Raw genomic sequence first — 24865 nt, 5'->3', positions numbered from 1 at the left:
CGCACACACCAACACTGGCACACGTACAGAACAGCCAGAGTTGTCCTCGTGCATTTTGATTGGACATCTTTTCATGCAGGTTACTGGGTAGCCTGGCCTTCCAGACTCCCAGACTACCACCGCAGCAGCTGGCTCGGCTCGGGGGCTTGTGGCCGTGGGTATTGTACTGCAGTGTCACACATATTAATTATAACAATGAGACGTCTCTAACCTCAACTCACTTCTAAAATCTCAAGGAAAAACTGTTCCAAACCAAGAACAATGTTGACATCTAGTGGCCTGATATTGTATTCAAATTTCAATTGTTGACTTCACACACTGCAAATGTAATGACCGTTTTGAGTTTTAGCAGGTGGCACATGTGTGTATAGCCTGTGCATGTGTTATCTCTGTTCTGTTTGCCCAGTTTTACCTCAAAAATCATTGTTTACTTATTTATTTAATGTTTTGTTAACTTTATGGGTAAGAAAGTAAGAAGGAAAATCAAATATAAAGGAGCAAACAGTAAGAATTAAGAGCAAAACGCACCAAAACTGGCAACTTAAATGTCAGAATAAGGCACCGATCAGCTTGTGGGACTGTGTTAGAGCAGGATATCTGAGGGTTAAAGTCAGTTTTATCAGCGATCTACGAGTTGAGACATTACACATTCCAGTGCCACAGTTAAAACGTGATGTGACATTGATTATACTGTAAATTTGAGTTTTGAGTTTTGAGAATGAGTTTTTGCTTTTTGTGTTTTCAGCAGCATCATCATAAGGTTACATAGGAAAATAACCTAAAATTAGCCTAATTAAATCCATATTTGTATTTACAGATCACTGGTTGTATGTGACATTTTCCAGTTCATAATCTTATTTCTCTAAACTCACAAAGGCAAAACTGTTTTCTTTTTACCTCTTGATTGTTTTCTATTTGAGCTCTCCCATTGTTGTTTAAGAAAGGCGCTGTCAAAAGCACATCTGCTCACCTAACCCTCTGCTCACTGTGAAGTTTACATAATGTTTCCACGTTTGGCATTTGCAGACTTTATATGCATATGAAGAGAATTTACTCACAATGTGTTTTTTTTATATATATATTTGTACAACGACAATGTGCATGATTATTAACAATCATAATAACAGTTATAAACTCTCGTCTAGTCTGAACTGTGTGGGTATGGGGGCCGTCCTGCTGGGCTAAGGCTCAGTGTTATTTGTGTCTATCAACAGAACTATCAATTATGAATAAAAGAGAAAATGAAAGTAGCCTACACTGGGCAGATGAATAAATAAATATAACTTGCCGTGTGGAGGCGCGTGTAGGTAGGTGTCTTTTGAAATCATTTATTAAAGCAAAATGAGAGATTTAGCAATGGAAACTTATATGCAGAACATAAAAATAAAGTGAGTATGCGCCATGTATCTCCCAAAACTGGATAAAATGAGATCAGATGTGTGACTGTGTGAAAAAGTTAGTTATAAATGCTAAATTAAACACACCCTGTTTGATGTGGGCATGTGCCAACCACCCAAGTAGCCCTAAATGCACAGATACACATACACGCTGCACATTGTGATGGCTCAGTGGCTCAGTGGCTCAGTGGCTCAGTGGTTAGAGAACTTGTCCTCCAACCTGATGGTCAGAGATTTGATTCCCGCTTTGACCAAAGTCTGGTGGTCAAAGGGGCTGATGGCACAGATTGGCAGCCTCGGTTCATCAATCTGCCCCAGGATGTGGACTGAATGCCGACTGCAGTGTAGCACTTTCAAGTACTTCAACCTGTAAAACATATTCTTAAGTGTGAAGCATTTTGATTACATAACTCGGGTGCAGGTCGGAGGCAGGCTGTGTTCTTCTTAACTACACATGTATCGATTTTACATTGTTACATAAACTGTATCATCACATTTTCAATAAGATTCCTGTTGTATGTTGTGTGTGAGAGGTAGAAAACTAAAAAGGTGAGGGCATTTCATTCCAACAAGACCTGATAAGATGTCAACCTATCTCCAGAAATTGTTGTTAGGACCACTCAGACGCGAATGAGTCCAGGGCTGATGGTAAAATGGATGTAATTTTTGTGTCATGCGATGGCAGAACTTCCAATAGGCTGCAGCTAAAGATGTGGCTTAACTGGAACATGGTTTGCTGTCTGACTATGGAAGACCTTGCAGCGTGATGACAGCTAACCGGAAATTTGGTGCAACGTTCCCTGGAAGCTATAGAAACGACGGAATTAAAATCACTAAGTTGTTTATGTTGTTAGCAAGCCAAAATTGAATCAGTCAACTCTTTCTTTTCTTAATTTTGTTGGACTTAAATACCCATGAAAACTCCTGGATGACTGAGGGATTATAAGAACGAACACTTACTGCATCTAGGTTTGTTTGTTGATTTGCTAAAGAAATTATTTCGAAACAAAAACAATAGCATGGTCGTACGATACAAAGGACATGGAATATTAAACTTAAATATCTCCATGGAGACAAGCAACAGATGCCACCATAAGAAGTAGTATTTGTACAGGTTTTTTTCTGCAAAAAAATAAAATAAATAAATAAATAAAAAATTATATATATAAATAATAATAATAATAATAATAATAATAATAATAATAATAATAATAATAATAATAATAATAATAATAATAATAATAATAATAATAATAATAGAGAATTTAAATGTCATGGAACATTCAAGATCTGCACCTTTAACTTCACTCTTACACATAATAAAAATAGGGAATAAAACTAGAACTAAACCTGGACAGGACATGAATTTAAGAATAAAACTAGGCCAAATCTACATCAGGAGTGCAAAACAGCAGTGCAGACGCATGGAACCAGGACACAAGTCATTCCACAGTACATTTCATTGGTAAATATACATCTTTTTCAATTCTCCTTAGCCTCTTTCCAGTGTCTCTACACCTGAATGTTATGAAAAATCTACACTCCTCTTGTCAAAAGTGTCTCCTTCTGTTGAGATAAATTTCCCGGAACGTTTGGGGGCTGTTCCTTTTCCCTGGGTCATGCATAATTCTCGAACGGGACAGGGGCGGGGAGTGGTGGGACCATCACTTGTCAAAACACTCAGCAAGCTATTTGTTATTCCCGGACTGTAAAGACGAGTGACATTTTCCCATTGGCAGTTGGAGCACATCTTAGCCGTGGCCTCTGCTCTCCTTCATCTCCTGTGGTTTGCTCTGTCGATATGGGACAGAGAAGCTAGCGGGGGCCTTATGAATTCACACGGGAGGAAGGGGGAGTGGTGGGACAGGGAGGGCTATGGGGATGTGACAGAAAGCATGATTTTATGGTACAACAATGGCCCCCCAGAGATCAGCTTATTAAATAAACCTACCCAAGAAATGGTCGCACAGGCATGATCACATTAGGAGCCAGGTGAACAGAAGACGAGGGAATGGTTAAAGTATATATTACATTGCACACACGGATCTTTGGTTTGTCCGACTTTATAGAGGAGATCCCCATGGATTTACTGGGCAGTTCCTCTGAGCCTGCTGAAAAATGGATACTGTGGGACATATGAATTTAATTTACAGTAGGACCCAATACATGACAGTCAACATTCACTCAGACTTGGATTTTGGTACTAGATCGTGAGATGAGTTTCCAGATGCTGGACTCTGGACTCTGTGTGGGTCTTCTTGAAGGACAGGTCAAATGCCAGAAGTGGTTAGTACTCAGCTACATTTACTTTGAATGTACCTTTCAGAGTACTTTTCTTGCTGTGTAGTTTTATTATTATCTGGATTATTCTATAAAAAAATGAATTAGGCCTAAATGATTGAATCACAACTTGGACTGCGAGTAAGAGAGACACTCAGGCAGTCTAAAGTTCACATATTAATAATGTATTTTGAGAAGTAATATCTATGCAACTAATATACAGTACATGTTCATGCACTTTTAAATTTTAGATGGGATGAAGTGAACAGTTTTCGCCAATGTCAATTTTTCAACAAACCCATCTTACTTTTTCATAGTAACTCTGTGAGAGTCAAGGGTTAAAGGTTCTGAAGTTTTATTTACTCCAAATCACTCACTGAGAATTAGATGAGGAGAAAAATCCATTATGACTCTCAGTTTGAACCTTCACTATAAAACAAATGGGAGTGAAGCAGAATTGGAAATGGACTCATAGTTGGTAAAAATCAACTCTACACTTGTTGAAAAAATGCAAACCTCTAAATGTTAACACTTTTATTCTGCTGCAAAATTTGTGCATTATTTTAATGTTTTGTCCATAAAATGATAAAACATAAAATGTTATGCCCCAAAAGTTACTACTCGTTAGTCTTGTGTGAGTAGTTTTTCCAAATACATTTTTACTCTTGAGTAATTTCTTCTACTTTATACTTCTACTTGAGTAATATTATTTTGAACATTTCTCTTACTTAAGTAGAATTTTAGACTACTCTACGCACCTCTGTCATATGCAGGGATTACATTACCTTCAGGGAGAATAAATTCTCTGTTACCAGGCCCATAATGTAGCTGAGATGAAAAAAAACAAACACTTCAAATATGGCCTGTTCTAAGGTGTGATTCTCACACTGCTTGTTGGACATTTGATGATCATGAAGCAATAATGTGAATGGTAATGCATGACTACAGTATATAATATAACTTGACCTTTAAAAAGGAAACAGGAAGATTATTATTAGTCACCAATTTAGGCTGAAAGTGTGCAAGAGTCTACTCCCAGCTCATGTTTTCTCCTCACCTGACATGACAATAACACAAACAGCAGGGGTTTGCTTTACAAAGTGCTGTTAAAATTTTGGAACATTTGTATCTTTAGTCTGGATTATGCATGCCATCTATTATGTATGAATACCCATGATGCATTATTCAATGTGCTAAAGTTTGGTGTCCATTCACACAATTGTCACAGCTGCAAAACACTGACATTTGCTGTAACAGTTCATGAATGGTTAGCCACTAATGGGGGTCACTACAGTCAAAACTGATCATTTGAAAAGCAACATCTATCCCCCCTCCTTCGGCTCAACCTTTGCTAGCGGTCGACAGCTAATTAGCCAACATTTCCTGTCCTTTCTGTCCATCACCCTGCACCCTTCTAGCCCGGGTAGAAGTGGTGCCAATGGCATGACAGGGACAAGTCTCTCTCTTGGGGTTTTAGCAAATACTTGGGGCAATTTTCCCTCATCTTCCAGGGAATCAGGGCAAATCCATAGACAGAGGATGGGCTTCTTTGCCACTAAGTTAACAGACAAGTTGTCATTAGAAAACTTTAGCACATGGCGATGGAAATAGCAGGTCACAAATGAGTATTCATAAAAAAAATATATTTTTCCTAGAACAGTAAATTGTATTCCCCAACATATTTTTTTTATGACAGGAATAGAATTTTTATGATATAATTTTAGTCGAAACAATATCTGTTATTCAGAACAAGTCTGAATAGGCCAGTTTTTAAGCATAATTTTATATAAACTGTTAGTATCGGTTTTATAGCTTGTATTTTTACAATACAAAACTTCTTTTCCATAATACATGTTTTATGAAAAAGCCATCATTTTGGAGGTACAAAAGCTCACCAGTATTACACGTATTTGTTGCATCTACAACTCTTCAGTGACACAGGACGGTACAGAATTGTATTGCATGGGTAAAGTCTATGTAGTAGCTACTGCAGTAGGGGTTTTTATATTAAACCAATTCTTTACAGATTTGATTCTAGTACACTACACACCATTATCTAATATCCTTGAATTGGAGCAAATGGTTTTCCCAGGACAGACTCAAGCGCACAGAGCTGAAGTCAAAAAGAAAAAGCATGATCCAAAGCAACTTTCCAGGTGTTCATTTAATCTCAAGGATCTTTGAGACTGGAAAGGGAAGAGCTCATACAAACACTCTACTGTACATACAGATTTACATTGACTTGGGGTATGATGTATGGCCTTGCCTGGCAGGCGCTTCTCTGGAAGAGGAGACATTCTGTACAAAAGCTATAGGGCCGTGTTCCCAGCAATGCATGTGGCCAGGGTTTGCAAATTGCTCGGACCAGAAGACCAATGAGGCAGGGGGAATCTGAACAGATCAATCAAATCAATAACTGTTGTTCACCATTATATTGTAATGTTATTGTTACATAATGAAATATCTGGAATGCATACAACACTACAGGCAAACTGGAACACAAACCATTTGAAAAGTGCCTGTCACTTTGAATGCAAAATGACAGGCTGGGATACAAACCAAACTGTCAAAGAATAGAACTTTTATAAAACTGACATTACAATGTCCATGGTCTCCTCCCCAGTAGCAGCTTTCACATGGGGCAGAATTGGCTCTGATGCACAGGTTTTGTTGTGCCTAGTACCCCTTGATTTTGTAAAACCATTCTTTGTTTGATAATAAAATCAAATGAATGAAAATAAAATGCAGTATATATAACTTTCAGGTCCATGTTTACATTTTTGATTTATTCTTCTTCACTTTCGTTCTCTGGATCCATTTCTTCTCCATTTGTTTTGGACTCTCTTCTGCTGTTGGGATCCTCCTCCTCCACCATCATCTCATCTTCCTCCTCCTCCCAGTGCTATGAAAAACATAAATTACCACTTTGTTTTTACTAATCACACTGATACAATGCTAAACCTGACTTACATCTGATTCTTCATCTGGAAGGGCTTCATCACCTGAGGCCTCATCTTCAGAGGATTCTGTAAAAACAAAAACAATGTTTCATGTTGATAGAACCAATTATTCCAGAGAACTCCACTATTAATGTTTGGAATTAGTTTTTACAATATTTTAAGCCCAATTGCATTTGCACAATACCACTATCAGCAGAAATGCAAATGCATCATTGTTATTGGCAGAAACATGTGCAATGTAGAATGTGCTAAATTAGGTCTTATGTTTCACTCATAAACCCTGAGAAAATGGCTTACTTTCCATAACTTAGATTATAATGATAAGAAGCATGAGAGAGGAGAAAGAGGTGTGCAGGAGCAGACGACACACAAGAGGCAAGCAGGCAGAACAGACAGGACTTTTAGTCAAATTGTTAATATTTAAGTTAAAATGTGGGAAATGTGAGGGCACACTGAGGAGACAAAGAGTCAAGCTGTGGCCCTGACTCAGTGTCTTCACCTAAACAAGTGAGTGTTAACTCCTCTTCAGTACCACGCACCAATACTGCCTCAGGATTGGGTTGTACTAGTAGAGCTGTCGATTAAAATGTGTTAACCTTATCATTTACCCTATCTTTACAAAACATTGTTTTAATGTCACAATGTTAAAATGCAGTATTACAAAGGTGACTTTGGTCTTCTACCCTGTAATTCCAACCAAAAACTTCTAATGGTGTGAAATGTGAGTGTATCATATAAGTCACAAATGACAACTCTGGCCTGTTAGCAGTGTGACAATGTTCTAAGCTTTCCATCACAGTCCCATGTTGGCTCTTTAAAGGTCTATAATAAAGCCAGTGCACAGATGCATTCAGCAGGGACTGGAACAACCTCCAGCTCATCACAACTTTTGAAAAACGCACCCCTGCTCCGGGACCACTGACAGGAGTATTGGAGCTCAGGGCTCAGCGTAATTATTTCATGAAAGCCAATTTCCTACGTGTTCAATAAAGGCTTTTATACAGTAGGGTAACGAGAAATGAGAATGAACAGAGTGGGGCCTTGTTGCGCAGCTCTAAGGGGAAGATTTGAAACGTTGCCGGTCAAGTTGCCAGGCAACAGGAGTCATGTTTGCGTGTGATGCATCGCCAAAAGTGGCTTTGCGGTGAGCAACAATGCCTTCATAAATCTTCAACAGTTCAGTGTTGGCTCAGTCTTCACACCCTGTCCCCAAACGTCTTGGGATAAATTGAGGAGATAATAAATGCCAGTCAAAATAATGATTTAAACAAGAGGCTGTCGCTGAGCTCCCATCACAGGCAGCAGGTTAAATATACCTCAGTCAATCACACCACTCCCCACAGCCTACACTTACACCTGAGCAGGGACAGGGGTCAGCACAGAGGTGCATTAGAGCAGGCACTTACCCTCTTCATAAACTAGTTTTGCAGCATGGTCCACATCTGTGACTGAGGAAATGTTGGTGTTTGTCGCCATCTAGTGGTAGAAAAGTACATTAGTCACATCCAGACAAATCTGAGGAAGACCTGATGTTTTAATGAGATTAACAAATTACCTGTGCTGTCAGGAGATAAAGTTTCCCATGTAGCTTGGTTAGTTTGTGAAACAACTTGACTCTGTTCTCGATCACATGATAAAGAACTCCCAGCTGGGTAACAAGGTCTGGCAGCTGTGGAGCAGATGGATGGCTTTATGTTAAACAGGTGGTACAGTAGCAATAGATTTCTACTGTAAGACTGGCTGACAAATGACATAATTACAAATCTGTGTCTTGAAACACAGAGCACTTTGAAATATGGCAAGACTCACCGATGCAAGGTACGAAGTGTGATGCATAAGAACTGCTTTTAACCAGAGCACCATCAGCCTTGCCCTGGTTACAGACAGAGGAAATGTCAGGTAGAACTCTAATTAAGTCTCATTTTCCAAGAATAATGAACATCAAAGCTGATCAGTGACTTAGTTCAAGACAGTGATGGATTAATCGTGTCTGCAGTGTGTGTAAACAGAACGCATAAAACGAAATAAAAGACTGGATGTCATTGTCACGGCTCAACTTACGAGATCGGATGCCCTTGAAGCCGCGTGGTAATCTAAAGGGAGCACAAGATAAGTCAGTTTATCAAAACAAACATAGGGGCTGGATCAATCAAAATATATTATAATGGTCATAACCTACCTGTTGAACCAATGGTAAAACTGCAGACAGTGGTATCCGAGCAACAGTTTTCTTAATAATAAATTCTTTACGGTTCTGAAAAACTTTCTATAAAATAAAAGACAAAATTATTTACAATAAATATATTATCCAATTTATCCTGATAAGGGGATAGGAATTGTTCATGTTTTTTTCCTAAATCAATTCCATTACCAGTTCTTCAGATTGACCCACTTTACAGGTGGAGGGAGATATGTCGCACTGAATGCAATTCCTTAATCAGAATTAACATTAACATAACTTCTTCATACCAATATTATTTATGCATTGAAGTGCCCACTGTGGAGAAATACCACATCTGTGGAAGTTTGAGCAATGCAGAGCTAAAGTCATACAGCTTGAACCACTACAGTCATCTCCCCCTAAAAAATATTGTGAGATTTCCCAATTGTTGGCGAGTTGCATCTCGTAACATTTCCAACAAAATCTAAAATACAAAAATAAATTGAATTGCACAATGTATATATTAGGAATTACATTAAAATCTTGTCTCATTCTCGTGGGCCCAGTCTCATACAGTAGAATCAGTCATGTTTAGAAACCTACTCTTCCTGCTTGGACCAATGTACAAGGACATTCAACTCAAGGGGTATAGCACCAGGTGGAAATGTATGAAAGCCAGATTAAAAGGAGTCAAGGGGAGAAGGTGTGGGGATTAGTGCTGTCACTTTCACACTCAATGTCAATATGCTCGATACTCCATAACAATTTTGATATTTTGCCTGAAGTCCAGAATGATATCTCTATTTTTATACAGAGGGATATCAGTGTGGTCCCCACCCTCTGTCGAGCCAAACTCCAACCAGATTCATTTGAGTGATGCATGTGAAATGAAAGAGGTCATTGGTCAGCCATCAGTGCAGCATGGCAAGAGTGCACCAGAGCATACCTCCTGGTTCAGTCGATACAAAAGCCTTACAATTAGATTAGATTTTTACCCTTACAAATATAGTGGGAATCATTACATTACAATATGAATCAGTTAAATATACAGATGAATTTGATTCTAAATGTGTTTTGTCCCTTTTCATCTTAAGTAACAAGTTGCTGTTAAATGTACTAACATAATAGTGTAATCACTGTCCTGCTTGGTTGCACATCTTGTCCAGCTGTGCACTGCCTGTCTAAATTGTATGTGTGTGCAAGTGGTATTTTCTGTAACATCTACCTGCCAGGTGGTCTGCAGATGGAAATTAGCCCAAAGCTATCATCTGGCATATTTACATTTGGCTGAAATTATCATTAATATACATTGTTACATCTTTTTTTTTACAATTAAATTAAATGCAGACAGCACCCAGCAGTCTTGTTTTGACCCCCAGAGCTACTTTTACAATGTATCTGTACTGAGGCAGAACAAATGTAACTATTACATGAAGGGGGAAAAAAGGGGGGCTGATGGGGGACACAGAGGTACATGGTTCTCGCTGCATGTGTCAAATATCTGTGCGTGTGCACATTCAAAATGGGATAGATCAAACCAGGTTGTGATGTGAACCATAATTCAAAGACTTCAGACCACTGCAGCACCAAGTAAAAGAGCCCTGACGGGGCTTAGGTATCTCAAAACAGCTTCAATAAGAATAATTGTTAAGATACCAGGCTTGTGGTTTTGATATTGGAATTGGTTCACAAGTAAAAACATGCATCAATTCCCACCCCTTACTTGTGAAGAGCAAAACCTCTATTAAAGTTGACTCACATTTAGGATGTTTGGATCATTGCTCTCCAGTCCTTGCACCAACAACACAGCAAAGTTATCAGTCTGTAAAGACACTGCATTCTTAGGAGCCCCCTTCTCTGAAGAAACTGTCACCAGATCAATTTCTCCAAGCCTCTCTGCTATCGACATCTGTGGTAAAAATGTAGGACTTAAATTAAAAACTTACATTCACTCAGCAGATGTCAACTTATGACTGTGCAATATGTGTAAATTAATTCTACAGACTCTTGCATGAGCAGAAAGTGTGGTACATCAATAATCGTTTATTGTGATATTTCTTGAAACATACATACATACATACATACATGTGCAGTATGTGATACATCAAAGCAACATACCTCTTTTGTGTCAATGTCCTTTTTCCTTTTTTCAGAGCCTTGAGATGCTACTTTAGGCGCTTGGTGTCCAGGAAGCCCAGGGACCAACACTTTGCTCTTTGCATTTACAACGGGGGTTTTCACCTTCAAAAACACACTGTGTTATGCAAAGCAGTTGGAAAACTTTCTGGATGGTACAAATAACTCTCAATGGTTACCTTGGAAACATTGGTATCCATTGACAGGGAAAGGCTTGTGTGGACGTCTCGGGTCAAACAGATGTGTCGCTCAGAAGTATTAAGCTCCTAAGGTAAGATATCAAGTTTAGTTTTTCAACTACTTACAATTCTCTAGGAAGCTTTGTTGGCATAGTTTGTAGGAGCCATAGCTACCTTTTGACAATTTGGATATTTTTCTAGTATTACAAATACAACATATCACACGCAAAGCAGCTGTAATCCAACTTCTATTAGTTTAGTTCTTATGGGCTTAGAATACTGTTGTTCTCATGAACAATATACTTTTTGAAATTTTCCTCTCAAATAACTTACGTGGCAGCAGCATATTATCACAAATTAATTTTTACAATATCGTAGTGTAACTCACCACTCTCTCCATGACAGGCTGCAGGTGGTTACCATAAGCCAGTGTCACAGCCCGGGACTCTGCCCCCAGCGCTGCTGCCAGCAGAGGGATGGGTGCAGGCGAGTCCTTTGTGTCAGACAACTGCACCGTACACGATGGTGACAAGGGCTTCTTACAGGGCCTATGGGAGCGAGCACACAGACTGCTGATTAATGCACGCTCGCTGACATTTATTACACAACAACTGAATCCAATATGACACACAGCAGCAGCACTAAATTACAACAGTGTAGAGGAGAATATTCCCTGATCACTGTCCCATCTGTTGGCACTCTGATTTACTGGAAATCATTACAGGGTAAAGGGCCCAACAGGTGCATTGACGGCAGTATGCTAATACAGTTTCCCCATACTTATTCGGCACTACCATATGGAGACACATGTTACAAAGTAATTACTTTGAAAACTTACCCATTTAAAAAGTGCTCAAACAGATGCAACTGTCCATCTTTACACACCACAGCCAGTCTCACCGCCTGTGCAATGGAATCACCAAAGTTCAGCAATAAGATAATACTTTTATAGTATTTAATTAACTTTACCCATCTACATATAACAATTGATTTTACCATTACAATAGTCATGTTGATTTGACATTAAAAAGTTTAGTTTTAACTCAAAATAATTATTCCATTCAGAAAGATTAAGCTTTTTACTTTGGGTTGACAGATCCTAAAGCCTAAAACTGACTTGTGTCTGCTCTAATTATATGACTGCTAATGGCATCCAGCTTAAGATGTGCTTCTTTCCCTTTAAAATTGGTACATGATATAAACAAATGACATGTTTCTAACCCATACTGCTGTTTCCAACATTTCCACTAGGAAACGACAGTATCGGTTAGAAGAAGTGGTGCAAGTTAAAAAATATATAACTCAAACTTGTATTGCACTTTTTTGAACACTTAGAAACACTTTACAGGTGGTGAGAGATATGTCGCTTCAAATGCAATCAAGAATGACAAGATAAATTCTGATCATTAAAACAGCAGGTTGACGTGTTGATCTCAGTACTGACCTCTTCTTTGCTGTTGGATGGAACAAGGCTGACATGTTGTGGTTCATCAGTGAGAGTGAAGGACACAACTGAATTTTTGTCCTTTCCATCATCCCGTACTTGCCTAATGAAAACAAAAGACACATGTATAAGTACTGATAACACAGAAAACTGCTGTCTAATATTTGTAAGACTATGATTTAAACATACCATACACTGAGTAATCTATCATGTGCTGCACCAGACAGAAAATAGAGGCCATTGCCATCAGGTGGGCGAGTTGTGGCAAAACAAAGGGTCGTCACTGCTGTTGAGTGACCTGTAAATTTCTGGACCAAGGGAAACTGTTTTATTAATTTGATATGGTTTTCAATAAGTGTGAATATAGTTTTAACAACATACCCTGTAGATCTCCTTGGTTTCCAGGTCCCACATTTTGATGACATACCCAGCCGAGAGCAACAGTTTGCCATCAGGACTGACACACAAACTGGTGATTGCTGCACGATCTGCCTTCCACACACTAAATACAACAGTGTTATTAGATGTGCACAGAGAAAGGCTCAACCATTTCAACAGATGCAAAGAGATGTAATATCCGGGGTATATTAGCTTACTTAATTATAAGACAGTTCAAACTACACAAAAGATTAGAAAACTATGTTTATGAGGGACTTTTAATGTTTGTAAACAATGCAGATTTAGTTCACTAACCTTCTCGTTTTGCCTGATTGCAAATCCCATTCTGTGATATTTGTATCATCTGAACCGCTGTATATTAAACTGTCTTCAGGATGCCACTGGACACAGTTCACTCCTCCCGTGTGTCCTCCGTCCTAGAAGAGCAGGAAAACATTAAACCTTTAGAGTCTTGGGAATTAGATAATTTTGTAAAACAGGACTGTTATTTGGAAACACATCAATCATTTCATAAAGAGTGATCTTGAACTCACCAGAGTACAGTGTAATTTCCCCTTTACAGTGCTGTAGATGAGCACAGTGCCTGCTGCTGTGCCCATCGCCAACAGGTCTGCCCTCTCCTCCACCTGTACCGCCTCTGATTTCCTTTTCTTCCTCTGAGGTCCCTCCTAAACACAGATATAGAGTTCAAACATTATGTTGCAGAAGACTTTTCAGAAGCAATTACCCCCAATGATGGTTTAAAAAAAAAAAAAAAAAAAAAAAAAACAGCCGCAAATATGTAGCTTCATGACCTAGATTATAAAAAATAAAAATATAACAGTGACCCAAAAGCAACTCCGTGAGTACTAGTGGGCCAATGACATGTTTGGCAAAATAATTCCCTTTTTTTCCCCCCTGCGTTAAAAGTTCCACGGTGGCAACAAAGTGGTAGCTTTAAGATTGTTAGTGCTGACCAATCTGGACTTTGTAATAAAAGTACGATACACATCTTTAAATTTGGCCATGTATATTTCGCTGTAGCATAACGTCCTTTTCTGAAACCTCTAAATAAACTTTTAGGCGTACTCTTATCTGTGACTGCCATGTGGGAGCAACATGTGCGTCTGTGCAGCTGTTGAAGCTAACACAGTGAAGAGCTAATGCACTGGACGTTTGACAAGAGACGGCTTCTGTGACACATCCTAGAGAAATGAAGAGCATTTATGTGCACAATCTGAAGCATTAAGCGACATCTGACAACTGCAAATGCCTCAAAAGAAGAGTTTTTATCTGGGCCTCTGGCTAGCAATGCTAAATAGCATCCTCGCGTACCTTGACTGTCCGGCATGGTCCCCAAGATATACAGGTGCAAGTGGCACTCAGATGGGCTGAAGGCACGTATTCCTGGTGAAGTGTTTTGTTGTCTGTATTCCAGATGCGAAGTCTGCCATCCTGCGCACACAAGGCTAAGTACTGCCGTGATTTAGGTGAAAAAACGCAGGGTAGCTGCAATGAGGAGCTGCCACCATCGGACGCCATTTCTGTAGCAATGAGTGCGCATGCGTCGTGCGTGGTTTACACAAACCACGTGCGGCAGTAGGACCTGCGCATTAGTTCAAATATCGCCCTCTTCTGGACGATATAGGAACAACAAGTCAAATCAGCACAGCACAAACCTGGCACAAAGAAAACGTATGGATCTAGACACAAAACGCACTAAAACTTAGAAAGCTGACATGTTATGAACGGGTCTGTAGACTTATTTTTGTATACATTTTGAAACAACTACCTAAACCTTTAATTATAGCTGATTGTCGCCATCTGCTGGACGATTTAAATGATTGCATCTGTCGCCTGGTGATGACGTTTAGTACATGTGTTTACACTTCTGCAGCAAGTGTTGGAGTTTACAGGGAGGAAGAGGTTACGGTAATGAAACTGCAATAAATAAATACGTAGACTTTGTGTTTAAACATACTACTACTTAGATGTATCATTATTTTACAATTTAATATAAAATCAAGTAGTTATGACAGTTAAAATGTCACTCAAAGCCCTGCCCGTGCATAGACTCCTGAGAGCGTGTGCATCAGGTCATCACAGCATCACAATGTTTCTAAAAGTTAGAAATAATATGCAAAAGGGGACGCTTTTTTCAACCGGGTATGTGATACGTGTGGAGAATGATGACACAAACCATTCAATCCCTAACCTCAAGCTCACCTCTAAACAAGCCCAGTTTTCAAAGAGGAGGAGGCCATTATCCCCCCTGGAAAGAATCAGCAGCCTCCTGCCTCAGGACAGCCTGATCCCAGAGGTGGAGCTGCTGAGAGACCAAGACCAGAGTCAGCATCAAAGTGTCGATCGCAGGCTATTTGATCATACAGCGTTGCACTCCGTAGAAGAGGAATGTGGTTATCCTAGGCTTGGTAAAGGTAATGAGATGGAAGAGGATGCTAAATTAACTGATACTGCATCCTCAGACGTGGACATTACAGATAACAGTTTCACCAGTGTACCTCTACATCATCCATGTCTTGAAGGGGAGACATTACTGACATTTGGGGAGTTTCTTGTCGCTGAGTATCGTAAAAAAGGTCATTTAGAGTTTAGGAAAATGTTTCAGCTCCAACCCAGGGCACGCCTTCAGAGCAGCTGGGGTGTGATCCCACATGAGGAGATAGCTGGGGCACCTGCTGGGAGCTTCCTTAAAACCAATCGGGGCATTTCCATCCTCATACGACGTGCCAGTCTAGAAGACTATGTGCTGTTTATGAGGAGAGGGCCTGCCATTTCTTACCCAAAGGTATGCTCTGTGTTTTGTTTATAATTGTGATATGGCCAAATGTTAATTTCTGCTTTTTTTTTTTTTCTCAGGATGCAGCCACTTTGCTCATGATGATGGATGTCACAGAGGGAGACTGTGTGCTGGAGGCAGGGTCTGGATCAGGGGCACTGTCTCTGTTTCTATCCAGGGCAGGTGAGCTGTTTTTACTTAAAATGAGGGTTTGGTGGAATTAGCAGTAAACTAAAATCTGTGACAAAAACATAAACCTTTGAAAACCAATACAAATGTGACATAGAGACTTGGATACAAAAGAAAATATATAAGTATTTGTATTCCAAAGTGGTACAATTTGTAACTTTTCTGTCTGGGCGTCTCTAATCTACTTGTCTCCATGGAGATGTTACTGCTTTGCCCAAAATGTTCCACAGAATGATCCTAAGCTTATCTATCTTACATTTCTTCAATTACATGTGTTTTATTGCTAAGAAAATGTATTGAAAAAAAAAATGCATTTTTACCTCTCAGGCTCACCTCTCCTCCAATTTGGCCTTGGAGATCAATAATTGTATGAATGCCATACTGTACAACATTCCATATCTCCATGGAGACAAGCAAGTGGTGGACCCCTAACAGAAAAAGTTGCATATACTTTAGGTGCTAAAACTATTACAGACAATTGCAAAAAATAAAAAAGTACTTAGTAAATCTAATATTAGTAAGTTTATGTTCTGCTTGAGTTGAAATCAGAAAGTGGTTGGTATTTTCTCATTCCAGTTGGAACTAGCGGGAAAGTAGTAAGTGTGGAGGTAAGAGAGGACCACCTAAAAAGAGCTGTGCTAAACTACAAGCAGTGGAGGACATCGTGGGAACTGCGTCGTGGACAACCATGGCCAGATAATGTGCAGTTTGTGCATGCAGACCTCTGTACAACCCCTGTCCTGGAGGACTGGGGATTTCATGCGGTTAGTGTCTGGAAAAGTACTTAACTCAATATTATGTTATCTAAAATGTGTCACTGTTAAAACAATTCTCAAGTAAAACAAAATGACTAATCATAATATGATAATGAAAAAAATTGAATAATAATAAATGAATACAAATAGAAAAACTACTCTAGAACTTGCTCAACTTTAACTTTTAGGTCTAATTTGTCATCCAGATTTTTCAATGTACTAACAATAACAATACATGGCTCATTGTTGTATAATTGTATCCTTGATAGTTTTTAAAAACTTAAATTACTATTACTTAAATTACTATTTACCATTTAATTACTTCTTTTCCAATGCACTGTTAAAAGTGATGAGTGAAAACTACAACTAATTTTTTTCCTCCAGGTGGCTCTTGACCTCATAAACCCTCACTTGGTTTTGTCCACAGTGATCCCACATCTCCATTCTGGGGCAGTGTGTGCCGTTTACCTCGCAAAGTGTGTGGTAAACTTTAAAAAAAAGTTCATACATTTTGTACATTTGTTAAAAAACACTCAGTTGTTATCATTTTGTTTCAGCATAACACAGGTGATTGATTTATTGGAAGGACTGCGTTGTTTGCGTGTTCCTCTACTGTGTGAGCGCATCGTGGAGCTTCCTGTCCGGGACTGGCTTGTGGCTCCAGCCCTTCAGAAAGATGGAACCTATTGCTTAAGGAAGTTTCCAACTATGGAAGAAAACTCTGAGGAAAATGGGGCTTTAAAACAAGATCAACCAGGTACTAATAAAACAGCCAAGCTACAGCTAAAAAATACCAGTCTTATGAATGTCTTCATTACAGAGCAAGATGCAGCATTTGGGAGTATACCTTACATCGCCAGACCTCACCCACAACAGTTGAGCCATACAGGTATGAGCAGGTTCAAGGCCAGCACAGGTAAAATAATGTTTGAAATGAATCATTCTGACTTTTTCTCTGTATTCACAGCATTCCTGGTAAAACTGAGGAAGCATGTGTAGCAGCCACATTGAATTTAAACTTTAATAATAAAATAATTGCTCTATGCAATTGGCCAAAGAAATATGTTTTTTTTTTTTTTATTACATAGAGATAAATAATTTTATATTTGGTTGTACCGTTTTTGTTCAAGGCACTGAGCAATAGGAAAACATAGCCAGTTTGATTACTGCATGTGATTTTATTTTATTTAGAAAAGAATATTTTCTTGACAGTCTTTTCTCTTGTTGTTTGAAACAGTGGCAGTAGAAAAAGTGCATAAATAAATAAATAAATAAATTAATGAACGAACTGTTACAAATAAACAGAACCAAGGGAGTGTCATGTGCACCCCAGAGTGACAGTGTCTGTATAAGTTATCATTACAGTTTGTAATACTTAAAATGGGATTGCTTACATTAATTACATACAGATCTTTTTAGAAAATGTAAAACTGCTCCATTAGACTTGAGATGATGTTAGACCTCACAAATCCAATCCATGGAGGAGTCGTATAAGGATCCACAGGACAACTCATCCTCTAACATGTGGGAGAAGACAACTTCAGGTTAAGATGATCTTCACTAGCACAGTACAGCAGTTCAAATTACTTCAAATACTTCACAAAATAACATGACAAAGACTCACTAATTGGAGAGTCCAGTGTCTGCTGAAAGGTGGTTATCCGAGGGGGTGTCTTCTCCAGCCTCATTGAGGGAACCGCAGGGAGCAGACTGAGCAGGTTTGTTGCTTGGATTGAGGAATGTTTTTGTGAGGAGATCAGACTAAAGCTCTGGTCCAGTTTGGAGCTGCGGCTACATAAAGCACAGGAGACTGGAGAGGAGGTGGGCCCACGAGGGACAGAAGTGTGCTCTCTGTGGACGTACTGCCTTTGTGCACCGCTGTGATGTTCTGAGCGCTCTCTCTGCCACACAAAGTGACAGGGCACAATGGCCATCACCTGAAAAGAAGCAATGAATGGGCAATCAATTCACCCAACCAAAGAATTGTTATAGTTTGGGGTAACAACATTAAGTTATGAATATTTACTACCCTCTTATCAACAAGAATCATACCTCTTCACAGCAGCGCCTGCTGACAGCAGCACGGTACTCAATACGAGCCCAAAGCTTGTCTCGCTGCTTCAAAAAGAGAGGGAAATGTTTCCTCCAGTTCTTGCCTAGAGCCCAAGGAAAAATCTCATATTTATTCTCCTCTTCATCCTCCTCCATTGTGTTAGCAAGATACCTGTAACAATATACAAGGTGCCATAAAGTGACTTCATTCTAAAAATGCAGAAGGCACAATGTTTCATATATCATATTCAATACCTACAGAGCCATGAAGAAATTCTTTCTGGTGTATTCAGCCAGACAGAAGTGCGCTCTTTTGAAATACACAAACACCATTGCTAGAAGGTACTAATAAGAGACAAACATTTTATGTAGATGAAAAGAGAAATTTTATGATTTGTCTGGTGTCCAAAATTTACCTTGTCTGTCATTTTACAGCAACAGTCCATCCACAAAAAATCCTGAATCAAGTCATCATCTGTAATAATATATTTTCATTTAAAATATGCTCATTTTGTTTATAGCTGAGACAAAAGGTAGTGCTTGCCAAATAGCGTAAAATATGATGCCATTTCTTGGCGTTGGATGATGATCGTTGGGGATGGGACCACTTTGACCAAATATCTGTCATTTCTGTGGCTGGGCCGGTTCTTTTCCTTTGGACCCTGAGCATCCTCCACATTGGGCCGTTTGAGGTGGAGGCCTCTGCGGGCCTGGGGAGAGCCTCTCCTGTTGGGTTTGACCCGCACCGTCCCAAAGGAGGGCGTCTGGCACCACACAGTCTGCTTCATCATGATGGACCCGCTTCAGACATCAGTGTCCCGGGACAGGCTGTAAGACACACACGTGACGCCAGATAAACAAATTCAGCAGAATTTTGTAGATGATAAGTGATCCAGATTACACTTTAGCTTTGTATATTGATATTTTTAGTGTTAAAGCAAGTTAATAATGTATCTGTAAGTTAGTTAGTTAGTTGTTTAGAACTACTCTAATAGCGTTAATTAAAAATAGCAAAATAACTTCTAGACTCTAACTGAAACATTAACGAAGCTAACATTAGCACAACTTCAGCCAAAACCAGAGGCCAAAACATCACAGAGCCTCGTGAAGAACAATACCAACAAAGTACAGGTCATTAACTACCAGACCGTGTGTTTTTATACTGTGTTGTTTTGTCAAGATAACTGAGTAAAAGTATACGAAGTTCTGACTTGTTACATGTTCTGTATTTACCGGGCTGGATGATGGAGCCGCGTGAGTCACTGAGGTCACGTAACCCGCGGGAAGAACGTGCCGACGTCAGGACGCCGCTGACCGCTGCTCCCGCACGTGCGTGTGCTGGCTCTCATTGCCCCGCACTGGACAGATCTGCAACATGATCTGCTACACGGACTCTACAGGCAACTGGCAAAAACATACAAACAACCAATGTCTTTACAAACATGTTTTATTTTAGCCTAATTAATTTAAGCAGCAGCCTTTTCCCAATTAAAAACTGGGTAATTTGCTACTATTTAAAAGTTCGAAGTCTGTCGAACTTCTCTGAATAGTCCATATTTTGCCAATACAAGTATAAACAATGTTTTCCTTGTTACAGTATTTCTGTTGTTGTTTTTGAAAATCTAAAATGTGATAGGCCTCAACAATTGTTATGCATCTATAAAAAGCCATGCCTGCCCCTATTACCTAAATGAGCTTATGCTCCTCTAAGTAGGTGAGTTTTATGTGCCTTAGGTGACATATGTGCATCACTGAAAGCCTTGCTAATCCTATCAGCTCTTTGTCCTTTTGTAAGGTGCACTGGGAAGGATGTATTTTGGAGCACTCCATAAGCCACATTTCAAAAATAGTCTACATTTTATTGCACCCGGAAATTACTTTTGGATGGTATTTGTGAAATGGATTTCTCTGTGTGTTTTTTTCTCAGTTTCCTTGTGAAGGGAGACCCTATCTGCCCGAACAATCCAAACCATCTGAAAATGACAGGCACGGCAGGTGGCTAAGGACCGGGTGCTCCTCTTTGCTTCATTCCCTGCTGCTTTAGCCACAAGAAGAGACTAAACTTTACCTGCTGAAAGTTTTTACAATGGGCTGTGCACCTTCAAAAGGAAACAATTTTGGGACTTTGGGCCCATTGAGGAAAGGTCGAATGCTGCCTCCTCCACCTTTACAGAGTCCCAGAGAAAGGCTAACTGAGGAGGAAAATAGCTGCAATTTTCCAGGGTCAGCAGAGCGGGATACAAAGGAGAGGAAGACCTCTGGACAAAGTCAGGATTCCCAAAAGGATGTGCACTTTCCACCACAGAAGAGGTATGAGCCTGACCTGACCCCTGAAGCGGTGAACATGGATATAGTGAAGAGTCAAGGACTGGAAAATAACACCCTGACCCAGAGGAAAGAGAAGACAAGAGAGAGGCCAGCTGGAGCTGACAAAAAGTTAAGTAAAAAGGCAAAGAAACACAGCAGAAGTACAAAGACACTAAAAAAGAAAGAGCAGGAAACAGACAAATGCCACAGTGAGCAAAAAGTGGATTTTCCAGAACCTCTGGTGAGAGCTCACCAAGGGGCTTACGGTTTTTTGAATCCAAGTATAGTCAAATACGACAGTTTGGTTGAATTGTTGGAACAAGCTACACAAACTCAGGTCCTTGTGCAGCCTATGGTGGCCTTTATGGCTTTACGATATGAGGAAATCATTCAGGGATTAGAAGAAATGGCAGAAGAGGGTGAAAAAGTGTTTAAAGAATATGGGGAACATTTGGCCTGGCCGAGCCAAATGAAGAACCTCTCATCTTCAGCTGCAAAGTGCCCTGCTGATGGTGAGCCCCCCCCGGACCTGCTACAGCAGCTGCTTCAGTACACCACACAGAGAATGCGCAATGTGAGCCACAGTGTCAGTCGGCTGGGGGACTCTGCCTTAGAGGAAGCAGTGGAGTACTTTGCTTCGGTCTCTGAGCTGTTAGAGGAGAAACTTAAAGCCAAACACACAGCCGAGATCAGGTTAATGCACCTTTTGTGTCGCATTGAAATGGCCTCTGTACGGAAGCCTGGCCCTGAGGACTCAGCTCTGTTTAGTGAGGACAGTGGTATCGGAGGAGAGAGTGAATCTACTGCTGGATCTGAGAAGCAGCATAGGCCAGAGAGTTGTGGGTCCACTGGGACAAACAGGACAATGTCTGCCAGTCCAATGAGACATAACGCTTTTCCCAAAAGACAGAGATCTTCAAGACAGATGTTTACAAATCAAATAAATCCAAGTGTTTCTCTCACATCACTTCACTCATTAGGCTCTGCATGCACTATCCTGCCTAATGAACAAAGAGACTCAATTCTAGGATCATTTTCTGGGGAGGAGGATGAGGATGAGGCTGATGAAGAAATGAAAGACAAACGTATGTTTAGACCACGCTCTATATCTGTAGACAGCGACCATCCCAGACGAATACCTCCAAAGCGAATAGAAAATCTTCAAAATATGGAAATGACACTGAAGATGAAAAATGCCATCAGCGGTAGAATACAGTTTTCCAAATCAAAAACAGCAGACAGCCCCAAAAGGACTAAACAACAGTGGGCAGATGATAAAGAGCAAACGCCAAAGAGGCCTCAAACAGCTAAAGCAGTGGACAAAAAGACTGCGGTGACCAAAAGCCGTCGTTCTCAGTCAGCAGAGTCACTGAGGAGCAAAGGTGAGGATCCCACCTTATTTGAACTAGAAAGGACTCAAAAGGATTTAAACCAAAAGCTTCAAAAAATGTCCAAGAATAAAGCAGTGACAAATACTAAAACTCCTACAGCTAAGCCAAATCAAAGAACCCCCATCATACAATCTCCAAAACGAATAAGGAAAAATACATCTCTGGAGAAGAATGTCCAAGCCACTGGCAATAAAGAAGGTCCTGTAGATCAAAGCAAGAAGAAACAGGAAGAAATGAACTATGAGCAGGAGGATAATAAACCTGTTGGGACATTAGTCAATGACATAGCTAATGACATAAAAGTGAGCACCCTTCCTACTCCCCCATCTTCACCCAGGCCATCCTCGCGCCTTTGCCGCGGTCGAAACTCTGTGAAAAAACTCATCGACACATTTAGCCAAGGAGTAGAGGAACGTGAGGGGCCTAAAGTCCTCGGGCCTCTTCGTGGAGTGAAAAAGTGTGGTGTCCCTGTCATGCCTGGGCTGGGGAATGTGGAGGCTGTACTCAGCACTGGCATCACCAGCTGTAGACCTGAGTCTGACTCTGAGAAAAATGACATTTTCGATCTGGACAGTTTGCCTCCACCCCCAATGGAGGTTTTAATGGACAAGTCCTTTGAAAGTGCTAAAAGTCTGTCAAACGCATTGCCAGATGATGGAGTTACTAAAGTCAACAAATCACCTTTGCCAAAAAGAGCCATGGTATCTCAGCGATTGAAAGCTTCGGTGCAGACTGTGCTGCCGAGCAAAGGAGGTGTGGTATCAGCTTCCAAAAGTATTTCTGCTAAAGTTAACAGAGATGAGACTCCTGCTCTGTCAAAGCTCAACCAACCAGAGCCCCTACAAAAAGAAAACAATATACTATGCCAACAAGCCAGAAGGCCTATTAATCGTAGAAGCTGTCATGCGTCGTCAGAAACTTGTGTCAGCGAAGATACATCTACTGAAATGGAAGAATGCCTCATTGCTCCAGTGCCTGGGCCACACATTACAGTGGTTGCTACGCCAGCTTCAGTCAGAAGTCATCCACCTGCCACTCCTCCTGCGTCTAAGAACCGCATGTTACCCTCCACACCCACCACGCCGAGCCTCGCACATAGAAGACTCCCAAGTCCCAGCAATCTCAGAAGACAGCCTTCACCATCCTCCTCCAGCGGCTCCTCTACAGCCAGCACTCCCCCAAACTCAACCATTCAGAGCAAACTTCCCAAGACACCATTGTCCAAGCAAAACATGTTAAACTACAACTCTGTTTCCTCTTACCCTTTCAAAGCCCCATCACCCCCTGCCTCTCCTAAACTACAAAGATGGTCAAGAGAGAACAGCAGAGAAGACTTATCCTGCAAAATGAACAATGCCCGGTCAGTGTTCTGTCCCGCTTCCCCGTCACTGTTTGCAGCTCCACCTTGTCATGTCCCCAAACCACCCGAAGCATGGACGTCTTCTCGGGTTTCTTTTCTCTCTCGCATGTGGGGTGGTCCAGGACGTTTCCCTGCAAAAGTCCACGGATCACGTCCACTCATCAGAAGATCTCAGTCAGACAGAAGGTCAAGTTTAAATCTACCTCCTCAATCTCCATCTATCTCGTATGCAGAGACCTGTGGCAGTGAGCCCATGATATATTCACCCGGGTGAGTGTTTATGTCTCTTTTTGACCTTTCAAAATTACAGTCTTGCTAAAAAATTCTCTAAAATGTGTTTCATACATTATCTTATGTCCGACTTTAATTACTTAATCATACATAATTATAATCAAACACTGGTCTCTCGTGTTTACAGGCTGGATGATGACCCACTGAGAGAGCAGGATTTATGGGGGAGCCAATCAGAGCAGCGAGCCACACTGCGCTCTGCCTCTCACCCGGACCTGTGTGTTGTGGGACAGTCTTTGCACATGGACTAAAGAGAGCCAATGAAAGGCCAGTGGGATTATGGATTAGTAGGTTTTACTTGGCTTTAAGGTGACAAGGTTTGCAGCACTTGGTGTGAGGGCTAATTGTAGCCTTCCTCTGATAACATGAAATTGTGTCTTTGCCTGTGACTTTTTGACAGGCTTATTATCTCTATAACATGTTTACCTTGGATGTGAACTTGTTTCATCTTACATTATTCATTTCTCCTGACTCTGCGACATTATGGAGGATAATCTTGGTGATTGCGTGTTTGGGTGTTAGAGGTTTCGTGTGTGTGTGTGTTTTTAACTTTGGCCTACCTTCATAATGATTTACATGTTTTTATAATTCATCATGAGCTTTTTGCATTTGAAAAAAAAAAAAAAATCATGAAAAATATTATGGTAAAATAACATTATTTTCTGGTAATCGATAATAACATTTAGATTTTTGTTTTTACTTATCAGGAATTGTTCTTTTGCTCTTCATCCAGTTTTCAGCCATAGGAGCCATGATTCTAGTCAAAAGTGCCTTATGTTTCTATT

General features: G+C 40.3%; 4 protein-coding genes across 6 annotated transcripts; 2 read left to right on the top strand and 2 right to left on the bottom strand.

The window, feature by feature from the left end:
* Positions 1 to 5822: 5822 nt before the first annotated feature.
* Positions 5823 to 14542, bottom strand: wdr43 (WD repeat domain 43). 2 transcript variants are annotated; one of them, XM_033988136.2, is made up of 18 exons: positions 14271 to 14542; positions 13490 to 13624; positions 13251 to 13372; positions 12939 to 13059; positions 12747 to 12865; positions 12558 to 12660; positions 11952 to 12016; positions 11502 to 11661; positions 11114 to 11200; positions 10917 to 11039; positions 10558 to 10707; positions 8817 to 8903; positions 8699 to 8730; positions 8447 to 8510; positions 8193 to 8306; positions 8044 to 8113; positions 6648 to 6703; positions 5823 to 6579 (listed from the first exon to the last, which is right to left on the bottom strand). In XM_033988136.2, the coding sequence occupies exons 1-18, from the start codon at positions 14475 to 14477 to the stop codon at positions 6463 to 6465; spliced, it is 1932 nt and encodes a 643-aa protein (XP_033844027.1). In that variant the 5' UTR covers positions 14478 to 14542; the 3' UTR covers positions 5823 to 6462. The 2 variants fall into 2 exon arrangements, with proteins under 2 accessions (XP_033844027.1, XP_055086934.1); XM_055230959.1 differs by having other exon boundaries at positions 5823 to 6567; positions 6639 to 6703; positions 14271 to 14517.
* A 255-nt stretch (positions 14543 to 14797) lies between these two features.
* trmt61b (tRNA methyltransferase 61B) lies at positions 14798 to 18016 on the top strand. 2 transcript variants are annotated; one of them, XM_033988263.2, is made up of 7 exons: positions 14798 to 15744; positions 15816 to 15918; positions 16501 to 16688; positions 17064 to 17155; positions 17237 to 17436; positions 17500 to 17568; positions 17647 to 18016. In XM_033988263.2, exons 1-7 carry the CDS (start codon positions 14968 to 14970, stop codon positions 17676 to 17678), a joined length of 1461 nt encoding a protein of 486 aa, XP_033844154.1. In that variant the 5' UTR covers positions 14798 to 14967; the 3' UTR covers positions 17679 to 18016. The 2 variants fall into 2 exon arrangements, with proteins under 2 accessions (XP_033844154.1, XP_033844153.1); XM_033988262.2 differs by having other exon boundaries at positions 14847 to 15744; positions 17237 to 17568; positions 17647 to 17714.
* Positions 17841 to 19550, bottom strand: spdya (speedy/RINGO cell cycle regulator family member A). Its single transcript, XM_055230960.1, has 6 exons — positions 19276 to 19550; positions 19148 to 19206; positions 18991 to 19076; positions 18732 to 18903; positions 18304 to 18616; positions 17841 to 18196 (listed from the first exon to the last, which is right to left on the bottom strand). Exons 1-6 carry the CDS (start codon positions 19520 to 19522, stop codon positions 18135 to 18137), a joined length of 939 nt encoding a protein of 312 aa, XP_055086935.1. The 5' UTR covers positions 19523 to 19550; the 3' UTR covers positions 17841 to 18134.
* Positions 19551 to 20793: 1243 nt separating this feature from the next.
* Positions 20794 to 24331, top strand: pcare1 (photoreceptor cilium actin regulator 1). The gene is made up of 2 exons (XM_033988716.2): positions 20794 to 24059; positions 24208 to 24331. The coding sequence occupies exons 1-2, from the start codon at positions 20818 to 20820 to the stop codon at positions 24329 to 24331; spliced, it is 3366 nt and encodes a 1121-aa protein (XP_033844607.1). The 5' UTR covers positions 20794 to 20817.
* The last annotated feature ends 534 nt before the right edge of the window (positions 24332 to 24865 follow it).

The sequence above is a fragment of the Periophthalmus magnuspinnatus genome, chromosome 22 (assembly GCF_009829125.3).
Source record: "Periophthalmus magnuspinnatus isolate fPerMag1 chromosome 22, fPerMag1.2.pri, whole genome shotgun sequence".
Taxonomy (NCBI): Eukaryota; Metazoa; Chordata; class Actinopteri; order Gobiiformes; family Gobiidae; genus Periophthalmus; species Periophthalmus magnuspinnatus.
Note: the sequence above shows the minus strand (reverse complement) of the source record. Positions and strands in the feature narration are given on the sequence as shown.

What these genes read in the sequence shown, in the direction of transcription:
- wdr43 (XM_033988136.2), bottom strand. Translation starts at nt 14,477, where the DNA reads ATGGCGTCCGATGGTGGCAGCTCCTCATTGCAGCTACCCTGCGTTTTT. An exon ending in TTTGAGCACTTTTTAAATGG is followed by an intron (nt 11,662 to 11,951) that starts GTAAGTTTTCAA and finishes TCGCTCCCATAG; the next exon opens with GCCCTGTAAGAAGCCCTTGT. An exon ending in ACACTTCGTACCTTGCATCG is followed by an intron (nt 8,307 to 8,446) that starts GTGAGTCTTGCC and finishes TCTGCTCCACAG; the next exon opens with CTGCCAGACCTTGTTACCCA.
- trmt61b (XM_033988262.2), top strand. Translation starts at nt 14,968, where the DNA reads ATGACAGTTAAAATGTCACTCAAAGCCCTGCCCGTGCATAGACTCCTG. An exon ending in CTGCCATTTCTTACCCAAAG is followed by an intron (nt 15,745 to 15,815) that starts GTATGCTCTGTG and finishes TTTTTTTCTCAG; the next exon opens with GATGCAGCCACTTTGCTCAT. An exon ending in ACAACAGTTGAGCCATACAG is followed by an intron (nt 17,569 to 17,646) that starts GTATGAGCAGGT and finishes CTGTATTCACAG; the next exon opens with CATTCCTGGTAAAACTGAGG.
- spdya (XM_055230960.1), bottom strand. Translation starts at nt 19,522, where the DNA reads ATGATGAAGCAGACTGTGTGGTGCCAGACGCCCTCCTTTGGGACGGTG. An exon ending in ATCATATTTTACGCTATTTG is followed by an intron (nt 19,207 to 19,275) that starts GCAAGCACTACC and finishes ATATTATTACAG; the next exon opens with ATGATGACTTGATTCAGGAT. An exon ending in GCAGGCGCTGCTGTGAAGAG is followed by an intron (nt 18,617 to 18,731) that starts GTATGATTCTTG and finishes GCTTCTTTTCAG; the next exon opens with GTGATGGCCATTGTGCCCTG.
- pcare1 (XM_033988716.2), top strand. Translation starts at nt 20,818, where the DNA reads ATGGGCTGTGCACCTTCAAAAGGAAACAATTTTGGGACTTTGGGCCCA. An exon ending in CCCATGATATATTCACCCGG is followed by an intron (nt 24,060 to 24,207) that starts GTGAGTGTTTAT and finishes TCGTGTTTACAG; the next exon opens with GCTGGATGATGACCCACTGA.